At 64.7% G+C, this 13,084-nt stretch overlaps 1 protein-coding gene across 1 annotated transcript; it reads left to right on the top strand.

Moving 5' to 3' along the window:
* The first annotated feature begins 317 nt into the window (after positions 1-317).
* CSPG5 (chondroitin sulfate proteoglycan 5) lies at positions 318-12,322 on the top strand. Its single transcript, XM_006268299.4, has 5 exons — positions 318-454; positions 980-2,429; positions 5,622-5,810; positions 9,443-9,515; positions 11,797-12,322. The coding sequence occupies exons 1-5, from the start codon at positions 373-375 to the stop codon at positions 11,956-11,958; spliced, it is 1,956 nt and encodes a 651-aa protein (XP_006268361.3). The 5' UTR covers positions 318-372; the 3' UTR covers positions 11,959-12,322.
* The last annotated feature ends 762 nt before the right edge of the window (positions 12,323-13,084 follow it).

Below are 13,084 nucleotides of genomic sequence, written 5' to 3'. Positions count from 1 at the left end.
TGTGGGTATCTCCATGCCCCTGGGGCGGGGGGCGGTCAGCCCTGGCATGGCCCCAGCGCCCTTGCTCAAGCCAGCTCCGTCCCCCGTGGCACCCCTGGGCCAGACCCCGCTCCCTCCTGCGGTGCCAGCGCAGCGCGGGCTGGCTGCGGCCGCAGCTGGAACAGCTGGAACAGCTGGAGCGCGCCGGCCCCCGCCTCCGTCTCCTCCTCCTCCTCCTCCCGCGGCCGGCCGGGCGCGTCAGCCCGACGTGCGGGCGGGCTGCGGGCGGGGCGGGCCGGCCGGCCGGGCGGTGCGGGCGGGCGGGCGGGCGCGGGGATGGGGCTGGGGCTGCGCCGAGCCGGCCCCATGCAGCAGCTGCCGCCCTGAGCCGCGATGGGGAGCGGGGCCCGCGGGGGAGCCCTGCCCCGCCTGCTGCTGCTGCTGGCGCTCGCCGCGCTCCCGGGGGCCGCGCCCGGTACGTGCCCGGGGTGCAAGGGGTGCATGCCCGCGTGCGGGGTGCGTGCCCGGGTGCGGGGGGTGCAAGGGGTGCATGCACGGGGTGCATGCCCAGGTGCGGGGGGTGCACAGTACCCGCACCCCCGGGTTTTAAGGGGTGCTGGGGGGGTGGGTGTACGCATGCTGCCCCCCACCGCCAGCCTTTGGCTTCTGCAAGCCAGCAGCGTGCAGGGGGGGCGCATCCTGCCCCCACCGGAGTGGGGCGGGGGCGCTCAGCCTGCACCTGGGGAGGAAGGGGGGGTCTACGGGGAGCTGCCGGCACCCCCCGTGTCAGGCGTGGCAGGCAGGCATCTCCGTTGCAGCGGTTTGCCAGGCTGGGGGAGCCCTGGAGGGCAGGGCGGGGGGTCTTCGAGCCCAGGGAGGTGCTTTGGGGATGGGAGGGGGGCAGTGGGATGCCCAGCCCAGACGGGGCCTGGTGGGGGCTCTACCCCCGCCCCCCTTGCCGCGCTGCCTGATGCTGCCTCTTTCCCTGTGTCCCCTCCAGCGTCCGAACGGCCCCGCAGCGCCGCCGAGGCCTGGGTGGGGGGCCGGCAGGGTCCCCACCAAGCCCCAGGGACAGGGGGAAGCTGGCAGCACCCGCCAGGAGATGCCCCGGGGGTGGAGGGGAATCCCGTGCCAGCTGCAGCCCCCGAAGCGAAGGCATCTCGGCAACAGGCACCTGCTGATCTCGGCCTCCCCGAAGCAGCCCACCCGGTCCCACGCGGCCCCGCGGAGATTAGCGGAGCGGGCAACTCGTCCCGGCCGTGTCCGGGCTGCGCAGAGGGGACGGGAGACCCCGGTGCCCGGCCCCCGCAGCCTTTGTCAGCTCGGGACAATGAGGAGGCTTTGGAGGCCTCAGCCGCCGTGACCAGCGTGGCGTGGCCGGCGGATGGGGAGGCTATTGTTTTGGACCTAAACGCCACCAAGGGAGCCCTGGAGAGCACCGCCCCTGCCCCCGAGAGCCCCGAGGAGCCCGGGAGCGGAGACCCGGCGGGCAGGGCCTCAGCGCCCACCCAGCGCCCCACCACGGGGACCACGCGCCCGTCCACCACGCCGGGCCTCAGCTCCGACTCGGCAGAGACCGACCTCCTCCTGGAGGCCGCCGGGGACGCCGGGCCGGGGTCTCCCCCCCCCGGGGCCCGCACCCCGGGCCTGGCGCCCGGCTCGGCCCAGAAGGAGGAGTCGCTGGAGCTGTGGCTGGAGCTGGCCAGCAGCTCTCCGGCTCAGGGCGCGCTGGGCCACACCGATGTGACCTGGCTGCCCACGGAGGCACTGCCATCAGCCACCGATGCCCCCGCTGGCCTCAAGACCCCCGAACCGCCCTCGGAGCAGACGGCCTCCGAGATCATCGACATCGACTACTACGACCTCTTCGACGGGGACAGCCACGGCGGGGCCGAGGGGCTGGACGACTTCGCGGCCGGGGGCCCCGGTGCGGCCAAGAAGCCGGGCGACAAGGCCTCGTCCTGGTCCCTCCACGAGCTCTACGACGACTTCACGCCCTTCGACGAGTCCGACTTCTACCCCACCACCTCCTTCTACACCGACGGCGACGAGGAGGGCGAGGACGACGAGCTGGACGAGCCGGAGGAGGACGAGGAGGAAGACGAGGAGGAGGACGGGGGCGCCGGGCTGGCCAGGGACTTGGAGGACGAGAATGGCCGTGCGGCACCCACCCCGGCCGTGCCCAAGACCCTGGCGGCCGAACCCACCAGCCGTCGCTTCGTCGTGCCCCCGCTGCAGACCTTCGTCGTGGCCGGGCCTGGTGCCACCGCCCGGCCGCACCCCAGCAAGGACCTGAGCCCGGCGTCCGTGGCAGGAGAGAACGGCACCGAGTGCCGCAGCGGCTACGTGCGGCACAACAACTCCTGCAAGTCCGTGTGCGACATCTTCCCCAGCTACTGCCACAACGGGGGCCAATGCTACCTGGTGGAAAGCCTGGGAGCCTTCTGCAGGTAGGGGGCACGTGGGCCCAGCAGGGTCGGGGAGCAGGGCTGGAGGGATGGAGCTGGTGGCGGGGGTGATGTAAGACACCTCGGGTGGGTCAAGGGGGCAGCTAATGGCCAGATCCCATTGACTTCAACCGTCAAAGCATCCTCCAGCCACATGGACGGGAGCCGGCTAAGTCGCTGCAGGCCGCTCTCAGCTGTTCGCACCTCATTAAGGCTTCGTTAAGGCTTGGCCCCTGGTCCCTCTGAGGGTCTTGCCTCTCCTAGCAGCCTCAAAATGCCCAAGTCCCACCGGCCAGGGGCTGAGGTGGGCTGTGGGGATTGGCCACCCCCATGTCGCACCTCTGCCCTGCCAGTCCCATCCCTAAGGGCTCCCCAGGATCAGAAGGGCAGTGGAGGGGAAGGGGCTTTTCCAGCTAAACCCAAGGGGGCAGGGAGCCAGCCAGGGCTTTCCAAGGTGCAGCGCTGACCCAGGTGGGTCTGTGGCTGGGCCCTGGGCCCTGCTTGTGATGAACAGCTCGGGGTGAGGCGGGGTCCCCAGGGCCAGGTGGCACCAGTGCCCCCAGGCTGTTTCTTCCAGCCACCACGGTGCAGCCCCACGGGGGAACCTGGGTCCCGCAGGGTGTGCTGGTTGCATGCTGCATGAACGTGGGGCCCTGGGGCTGCAGGAGGGGCAGAGAAGGGCTGGGCCATAGGTGAGGCCCAGGGCACAGGTGGGACGGGCTGAGGTGCGGCTCGGGGGCTGGCTGCAGGCTGGGTGCTGCAGGGGGGCCTGGCTGCTCTGGAGATGACCTGGGAGCACGTTTGATGTGTGTGCATATACATGCATATTGTGTGCACGTATCTGTATGCGTGTGTGTGTGTACGTACGTACATGTGTGCGTGGCTGTGCATGTGTGCATGCATGTGTAGAGAGCTTGGGAGTAGTGCATGAGCATGCCTGCATGTGTGTGTACATGTATGTGCACAGCTATCGCTGTATGCACGTGTGTGTGTTTGCCTGTGTGTGTGCATGTGCCTGTGTGTGTGCACATGCACGTGTGTGCGTGGTGCATCTGCAGACCTGTGTGTGTACATGTGTGTGCATGGGTGTGACATGCACATGTGTGTGCCCGTGTGTGCTTGCATGTTTGTGGTGCGTATGTGTGTGCGTGCAGTGCATCTGCATGCCTGTCTGTGTGCACGTGTGCGTGTCTGTCTGTGCGTGCATAGGTGTGATTGTGTGCACATGTGCCTACACACATGCCTGTGCAAATACATGCATGTGTGTCCGTGCGCACGCCTGTGTGTTGGGCTCCTGCTCCCGGCCCGCACCCCCTCGAGCAGTGAGCCTGGTGCTCCCCAGTGAATGAGGCCAGTTGGCCCCTGGGGGGAGACAGATCACGGTGCGATGGACCCCGACGGACGGACGGGGCTGGCGCCCAGGGCAGACGGGGCTCCCGTGGCGTCCATGGAGGGGATGCAACAGTCTGGAGCCCTGGCCCAGCAGAGCCAGGCACCCTCCAGCCCCACGCTGGCCCACGGGGCCTTTGCTTCTCCATGCTCCCCCTGGCATTGGGATACCTGGCATTGGGATTGGCATACCCCACAGAGCCACCTGTCGCGCTGGGGCCGCGGGAGCCGGCTCTGCTCTGGGATCAGCCCCTCGGTCTCTGGCTGCCCCTGTGGGGTGCTCCTCCAGGCCTGAGTGGGCAGGGACAGGGTGGGGTGCTCAGGACAGCGGGTGCTGGACCCCCCCCCACACACACACACCCATGCCCAGAGAGGAGCTCAGGCCTGGAGCAGACCCTGGCATCTGTCTCGGGCGTCTGTCTTTCCATCCCCCCCCTCCCAGCGACTCCAGAGGCTCCCGGCCTCGGTGCACCCATCTCCTCCTCTCAGGGTGCTCGGGGACTTCCTGATGCCCAGCCCCGGCTCCCTGCATCCCGGGTGCCCTGAGCCCTGGCTGGTGCAGGGTGAGGGATTTCCCCATCCCGCCCTGCCCAGAGCGCTGCTCTGCTCTGCTCTGCTCAGCGGGGCGGGAAGTAGGTCAGCGCCGCTCCACCGAGATGGCACGCTGGGATGTGCCCATGCCGCGGATCAGCGCTGGCAGCCTGTGCCACAGGACAGCAGCGGGCCTGTCAGCCATGGGAGCTTTGCATGCTGGGGGCATGCGTGTGCTGTGTGTGTGGGCCCATGAGTGTGAGGCATGTGTGTGCCACGTGCACAGACCCCGTGTGCATAGGGAATGTGCGCGCTATGTGTATGAGGCACGTGGGTGCGAAGCATGTATGTGCTGTGTGCATGGACCCCGTGTGCATGGGCATATGTGTGCCATGTGCATGGACCCTGTGTGCATGGGAATGTGAAGGTTGTGTTTGTGAGGCATGTGTGCATGGAGGGCATGTGTGTGCTGTGTGCATGGGGCACATGAGTGCTATGTGTGTAAAGCATATGTAATGAGGCATGTGTGTGCTGTATGCATAGACCCCGTGTGCATGGGGCACGCATGTGCCATTGGTGTGAAGCATGTGTGCACTGGGCATTTGTGTGCTGTGTGTGAAGCATGTGTGCATGGGGCATGTGTGTACCATGTGCATGGACCCACGTGCATGGGGCATGTGTGTGCTATGTGTGTGAGGCCTGTGGGGGGGCAAGTGTGCCATGTACGTGGACTCCGTGTGCATAGGACACGTGTGTGCTGTATGTGTGGACCATGTGTACATAGATACGTGTGCACTGCATACATGGGCCCTATGTGTACGGGGCATGCACATGCTCGGTACATGGCCCCATGTGCACAGAGCTCATGCGTGTGCTGCATGGCGCAGACTGTGCACAAGGGGAGCATATATGCTATGTGCTGTGTGCACAAACCCTGCATACATGGGGCATGTGCGTGCTGGTTGCAGGGACCCCACATGCAGAGGAGCAGATGCGTGCCATGTGCACAAGGAGAACACGTGTGTGCTGCAGGCATGGCCCCCGTGTACCTGGGGCGGTCCGTCCAGGGGGAACCCTCCAGCTTGCCCAGCCGGGGTCCTGCTCTGAGCCGGGCACAGTCCCGCAGGGCAGGACCTGGGGCCAGGCAGGTCCGTGGGGCTGGGCCGGGGCCGGGGCCGGGGCCGGGGCCGGGGCCGGGGCCGGGGCAGTGGCTGGGATGGGGGAGCATTGCCGGGCCGTGGCTTGCCCTGACCGCCCGCCGGGGTCCCGTTGCAGGTGCAACACCCAGGACTACATCTGGCACAAGGGCATGCGCTGCGAGTCCATCATCACCGACTTCCAGGTGATGTGCGTGGCCGTGGGCTCGGCCGCCCTCGTCGTGCTGCTGCTCTTCATGATGACCGTCTTCTTCGCCAAGAAGCTCTATCTGCTCAAGACTGAGAACAACAAACTGCGCAAGACCAAGTGAGCCGGGGCCGGCGGGGAGGGAGGGAGGGAGGGAAGCCTCCTGCTTGCCCCAAGGAGCAGAAGGGATGGGGTGGCCGTGCCTGTTGGTTTCAGGCCCCCTCTGCTCCCAGCCGGTGGCTGCCTTGTCCTGGAGGGCGGACATAGGGGGGAAACAGGCACTGGCACGGCGGAGAGGCTTGTCAGGCTTTGGCCAAACCCTGCTCGTGAAATGCGTCCACCTCTGGGGTGGGCTGCGGCAGCTGGACAGCACGCGGCCCTTGGGACAGGCAGCACAGAGGGTCTCCAGGCCCTGCTGAGACAGCGCAGGGTTGTCCGTGGACCAGGCAGCGGCGGTGCGTGATTCACGACAGCATCCGTGGCGCGGAGCAGAGGGCAGCGTCACCCGTGAGCCGGAACGGGCTCGTCCCTCCGCTCTGCTTCCAGCAGGCAGTAAATTTCCCCGGGCGGCGGGGCCTGGCTCCGCCGTCACGGGCAGGAGGAGCTCCCCGAGCGGGGGACACTCCAGGCTGGGCCCACTGCCATCGCGGCAGCTGCATTCGCAGCCTGACGTCGGCTCGGATCCCTGCGGCTCGGCGCTGTCTGGAGGGGAATCCTCCGCGGCGGGCGCTGGTTCTGCAGTTCGCGAGCCTCGGGGAGACGTTTTGTGAGCACGGGGGTGTCCGCCCCAGCATCCCCGTCATCCCGGCTCGGGCTCTTAGCCCCCCTGCACCTCCCGCAGGCATCATCGGACAAGGGTTTCTTCCTAGATCGTTGCAGTCTGTTCTTCCGCTGCTGCGTCCCACCCCAGAGGTGGCTGCATTTCAGTGAGGGGGATCTTCAGCCTTTGGATGACTCTGCTTCCTAGAAAGACAGCCTGCAATTGTTCCCCTGAAGTCCTTCTAGTGATTTAGGCCCCCTCTACATGGGCAGGTCAAGTCACGATGGGATCTGGTGTGTGATCCGCTCTTGCCTGGCAGGAGATGCGATTGTGGGATCATGTTAGAGCCCATCACACCTGATCCCCAGCTCCCCTTGCACCGGCAAGAAACAAGCTCCCGTGCCTGGGAGACCCCCTTGGCTGAGGGGCATCCAACCGTGGAGGTGCCCCGGTGCACGGCAGCTGTGATCCTCCAGGCCTGGGGGTTTCACGCACCCCGGAGGCAGCTGCACCCCCGGCTCCAGGACCCACCTGGGTCTCAACACCCACATCCATGTGCTGCCAGGGCCCAGGGGCAGCTGACAGGGCTCCCAGCTGCAGGGGAGACCCCGCTACATTTGCAAACTGAAGCTTGATAGCAACCAGCTATAAAGTTAGCACATATTTTTAAGGTCTAACTTTATAGCTGGTTGGAGCTTTCTGTGGTGGGATAGGTACTTTCCTGGCCTCAAGGTCGTTGTACCATTAACCAGTTAATTGCATGATACCTGTAGCGTGTAGAGGGGACCTCGAAGAGCTCTGTGAACACAAGCTTGTTGGTCCCCGCGGCTCGCGTGGGGCTGGGGGTTATCACGGGATGTCTGCAGGTCCCCAGCCTGGGCGACGTGAGCCGTCACACGCAGGGCTCGCCGCGGTCTCTTCTGGCTTCGGAAACCCATGAGGGGAGGTGGGCGGTGGTGTCGTGAGCGGACTCGGACCCTTTGCACGCCCCATGTCCGGCAGCAAATAGCCTGGGCAGAGACCCGTGCTGCCAGGAGCCCCTCGCCACGTCCCCAAGAGGCAAAGGCAGCCTTACAGCCCCAAGGATTGAGGACCCCAAATCCTGCCGGCTCCAAGTCACGACAGCAAGGCAGCTCCTACCCCCCGTGCCCCAGCAGAGCTGAGAAACCCAGGCAGCCCCCTGCGCTAGCGTGTCTGTATTGCTGTCAGCTCCGGGGTCCCCGCTAGGCCCACCTGACCCCGAGGGCTGGGCTCTGCCTCGGGCACCCTTGCGGGAGCGGAGCAGATGGGGCATCCTGCTGGGGGCTGCCCCCGCCTGCGGTGCAACGGGGTGCAGCACCCCGGCACTGGAACGGCCTGCACAACTCCATCCCTGCTCCCCCAGGGCCGGGCTGGCCGGCTCCCTAACGAGCGTTAATGACTCTTTGCAAAGTGCCAAGTGCAATTATTAGCCAGGAGCGTTGGTGGCCTCCCAAGCCGTGAATGACGCCCCCCTGCCCCCAGGGAGGCACTGCCACCGCCTTCCTGCTCATCTGGCCCCCGCTGCCAGCCTGCCTGCCCATGGAGCCCCCACACCCCAGGGATAGCAGGCCCCTGTCCGGGTCCCCAGAGCCCAGCTCATCTAGCTCTTCCCTCCTGCAGCCCGGCAGATTCTTCCCCACATGTCCCACACACACCTGCTTCACACACACGTGCCCCATGCACACGGTGCACACACGTCTCGTACACACAGTGCACACGTGCCGCTTGCACACACTTCCCACAGATGGCACACTTGCCCCATGCACATGGGGTCCATGTGCACGGCATGCATATGCCTCATACGCACACAGCACACACATGCCCCATGCGCACATGCTTCACACACATGGTGCACATGTGCCCCAAGCACATGGGGTCCGTGCAATTGGTACACACATGCCTCATACAGAGCACAAGTGTCTCAGACACACAGTGCACACATGCCCCACACAGACGTGCTTCACAGACATGGCACATGCCCCATGCGCATGAGGTCCATGCACATAGTACACCCCCCCACACACACACATGCTTCACACACATGGCACACACATGCCCCATATACCCGGGGTCCACGCACATGGTGTACACACAGTGCACACATGCCCCAGATTTTCTCCCATCCTCCAGGGTCTAAGGATCAGCTCAGATTCTCAGATGGGGGAAACTGAGGCACAGGGAAGTGCCGTGTGCAGAGTCGTGGAAGAGAGTCGTTTCGGGAGCAGGGTTCAGCCCTCAGGCTGTCCTGGCTCCCAGGCCTGTGCCCCATGGTTGTGATGGAGGAGGAGGGTTTTGTGGGGGGCGATATCTCAGTCACTAGCAGGACCCCAGGGCTCTCGTCCCCCAGAGGTAGTCGGGACCCCTGCCGTGTACAGGCCACGTGTCTCGCACACACACACTAGTGCACACATGCTCACCTAGAGCAGCCAACCTGCACCTCTCTCTACTCGCATTTGCACACACACCCGGGAGTCTGATGGGACGATAGCGTGTGTGCAGGTGCTGCCGTGCGTGCTGGCCGGTGCGTGCCAGAAAGCACAGATGTGTGCAGCATAAAGTGTGCGTGCATGTGTGAGAGGGAGAGGGAGAGCGAGCACGCAGGCGTGCAGGCTGTCGGGGGGGTGTGTGCATGATACAGAGCAAGGGGAAGAGCAGGTAGCATTGCTCTGTGTGTGTGTGTGTGTGTGTGTGTGCAAGGCAGGCGTGTGCATGCACTGTGTTCACATGGACAGCAGCCACAGCGCGCGGGCGATCCCCCTCCCCATGACCTGGGGGCTCCCTGTGAAGACCAGGACCCCCGGCTCGGCTTGCCCTGCGCTGGCGGAGTCCCCAGTTGCTGGGTTGGCATCCCCGGTGTGAGGAGCGTCCCTCAGCGGGCATGGACCAGAGCCCCCCTGGGCACGGGCAGGGCGGCGGGGGGGTGCAGGGAGCCACCGCCGCGGACACTGACCCCCCTCGCTTTGTCTGCCAGGTACCGGACGCCGTCGGAGCTGCACAACGACAACTTCTCGCTGTCCACCATTGCCGAGGGCTCCCACCCAAATGTAAGGACACTTTGCGACACCCCCCGTAACCTCTCCCCTCATGCCCGTGCATTGGCTTACTATGATAACATTATCTGTCAGGTAATCGTCTTCTTCACGTCTCCCCCTTCTGCCTGCTGCCCCCTTCCTTCCCCCCCGCCCGCCCCGGGGGCTGCTTCCGACATCGCCCGGGGCGCTGGCAGGACCCCTGGCTCCCCTGGGGCCGGGAGGGATCAGGCCCCTCTGATGGACAGGGTACATGGCTGTGTCGTCCCGTGCTGTCACGCCGGATGCGATCGCCGTGAGCACGAGCCCCCGGGTGCAGCACCCAGCTCTGGAGCGGGGCTCCCAGCAGACCCCGTCACCCCGAGGGCCGTCGAAAGCCGCCCCCATCCGCGCTGCAGCCGCTTGGCGCCCGCCTGCTCTGCGCTCATCTCTGCATCGCCCCCTTCCCGCCCTCCCGCCCGCCCCGGCGGCCACGGACCTGCACACGTGTCTGTCTGCGTGTGTCTGTGTCCAGCGTCAGCCGCTCGCCGCCTGGCTGGCGACTGGGGGCACCGGGGAGAGGAGAGAGGAGCAGGGGCACCGGTCTCCCCCTTGCAGTGTGCACCCCACTCTACACCTGAGTGCAGTCCCGGGGTGGGGCTCTAAGGAGAGAGAGCCCCGAAGCACGAGGGCTGCTACCATGGCGGGGCTTCACAGCAAGGCAGCTAAAAAGCCTGGTCCAGTGCAAACAGGTGGACTGAGTAGGTGACAATAGGGGAGGCCAGGAGCGAGCTATGGGTGCAAGGGGCCGAGCTCGCACGGATCCAGGGGTTCAGCTAGGGGACGGGGTGACCGTCAGCTCGCGGGCAGCTCTCTGCACCAGCAGCATCTTGCTGTGCTCGAGGCCTGTGTGTGCATGCGTGTGCATATGCACATACACATGCGTGCGCATGTGCACACTGCCGCAGGAGAAGGGAAGGAGTCTACAGGGAACACTTCACCCCCGACCAGCGCGATGCAGCTGTGTCTGGAGAAGACCAGGCAGCCCCGAGCAGCACCGTGCGGCCGATGCAGGAGGGTGAATTGCCAATTTGGCTGTGCTCTCGGTTGCCAGCGAGGTGGCGGCACGGCCTGCCCAGGGGAGTGGTGGCATCTCCAGCTGGATAGGACCCCTGCCTGGCCAGCGCAGGGAATATCCATCCCGTGAGCAGGGGCAGGGCACGCAGTACCCCAGCGCAAGGCTGAGCAGCCCCTGGAGACCCCAGGCCCCTCCGTCCTTGCGGCCGTCGGTCCCGGGATGGCCACGCCGGGCAGAGCACGGTGCAAGTCTCCGGCGTGTGCCGTGCAGGAGGTCAGACACAATGGCGGCAGCCTGTTCTGGCCTTCCCATGCGCCGTGCATCCCCAGAACGGCAAAAAGAGCTCTTATATTTAACGAGGAGGAAAGAAGTCACCCAGGAGCTGATATGACCAGCCCTGGGCCCCTATTGGAGTTACAGGTGAATCTCCCTCTGCTGCCAGCAGTATAGCCCCCCTGACACACAGTAGAGCAGAGCCGATTGTGTCCGCGAGAGGGTGGCGCCGCTTGAGGTTTGCAATGCCAACTTCCCGGAGCCGAGCTGGTGTTGCTCCCCAGCCGCCGGAGGTCTGAAAGGCAGATGTGGGCATTGCTTAAACCATCTCCCTTTGGTTTAAGGGGGCAGCCCAGCAGATCTAGGGTGCTCGGTCATGGGGCAGAGGCAGAAACGCTGCCCGGGGTGGTGCAGGGCAACGGATCGGGACTCCTGGGCTCTCTCCCCGGCTGCCACAAACTCCTGGCACGAGCTTTGGGCAAGGGGCTCAGCTCCCTCCGCTGCAGTTGCCTCCTCTGGTGTGCACAGATCGGAGGCTGCGGCTACCTGCCCCCAGGAGGTGAGCGACGCCGTCTCCCGGGCTTTGCCCGCGAGCCCCCTGCATCCACGGTCGCTGGCTCCAGCCCTTCTCTGCACGGCCTCGGTGGCCGGCGGGATGCGTGGTCATTAGACCCACGGCAGGAGCAAAGGCTGGGGAGCGCCCCGTGAACCGGCGGGGACCTCCGCAGCACGTGGGGGGAGAGGCCCCTGCTTTTTGTGGGTTATGGGACCCCGCAGCCTCGCCCCTGGACCCATTGCTGTCACCCCCGGGCAGGCGGCGCCCGCGCCCGTGCCCGCTTGCGTTGCTGCTACCCCGTACCGCCGCCCTCTGCTTTCTCAAGGAGGGGAAGGGCATCTGCAGCACAGCCTGCTCCTGACCTTCCCTCGCCCCTTTTCTCCTCTGGGCCCCCCCATTTTCCCCTCCAGGACGACCCGGCGGCTCCCCACAAGCTGCAGGAGTCGCTGAAGCCCTGCACGAAGGAAGAGGAGTCCTTCAACATCCAGAACTCCACGTCGCCCAAGCACGACAGCGGCAAGGGGGAGCCGGACGAGGCCGAGGTGAACTGTCTGCAGAACAACTTGACATGAAGGCAACGGAGAGGGAGGAGAGCTCACACGCATCCCGTGTCCTCACGTACCCATCTTGTGTCTCATAACCGTGCGTCCCGCCCCCCCCCAGCCCCCCGGGTCCATGGCATGCTTTGGTGTATGTTGTACAGAGGAAACCAACCACGTAACAATGATCGTACAAAAACGAAGAAGAATCCAGACGCTCGTCCGGCGCGTCGTGTCCGTTGGGTCGTTGGGTCTGTGCTCTGTCTGTGTCTCGCTCGGGTTAGCTCCACCGCTGTGATTTCTAAATCTTTGCTGTGACGCGACTGACTTTTTTTGTACTTTTACCCGACTTTTTTTGAAATACGATTAAAAACAAAAAAAAGGAAAGAACTTGAAATGAAGTGGTTTTTGGGTTTTTTTTTGCTTTTAAACCCCAAAAAGTCAAGCAGCCGGCTGCCTCCCCGCTGCAGCGCGAGTTCGCCGGGCCTCGCAGAAAGGCCCCTTCCTCTTTTCAGGCTCAAGAGTTTGGTTAATTGACCGGTTCATTAAATAATTACTCGTCAAATCATCATCCCTGCCAATTTAGCCTTTCTTCCCATGGGTGCATTGAGCCTAGCTGCTTATCCATAGGTATCCACAGGCTGGTTGACGGGTGATAAACCGTCCCCGTGTAAAGTCTCGACAGTACCGAAGTCCTCAAAGGAGTCGTTTCACCCCGCGTGAAACCTTGTTAGGATGCGAGTTATTCACCCGCGCGTTATTCGCCACTCACTAGCAGGGTGGGTGTGCGAAGTCCTCCAAGCCCTACGACACGATACAATGATCCACTGCAAATAGGTTTGATAGCACCCGCAAAGAGTGACCCTCCACCCGATCTCCTGCTCTGCTTTCTGCTCCCAGCCCTGTGTTCCCTGCCATGAAATGGTCCAGCAGCTGTTGACGATCTTCCCCGATGCAGGCCACCAATGCAGGCCTCAGCAAACGATTCTCCACCGGGGTGCCGTTTTGCTCCAGGGCACCGTACGCTCCTTTGAAGGGTGCCCTGCAAGTCTACTGTTGCGCGGGGTGCCCGCACCTACACGTGCTTCACCGGCTGCAGAGCATCACGAGCTTTCTGCCCCGCTGGGGGCTTCCTGAGTGCTTTGCAATGGGAGAATTG

The sequence above is a fragment of the Alligator mississippiensis genome, chromosome 5 (assembly GCF_030867095.1).
Source record: "Alligator mississippiensis isolate rAllMis1 chromosome 5, rAllMis1, whole genome shotgun sequence".
Lineage (NCBI taxonomy): Eukaryota > Metazoa > Chordata > Crocodylia > Alligatoridae > Alligator > Alligator mississippiensis.
The sequence above is the reverse complement of the archived record's forward strand: the minus strand, read 5'-3'. Positions and strand labels throughout refer to the sequence as shown.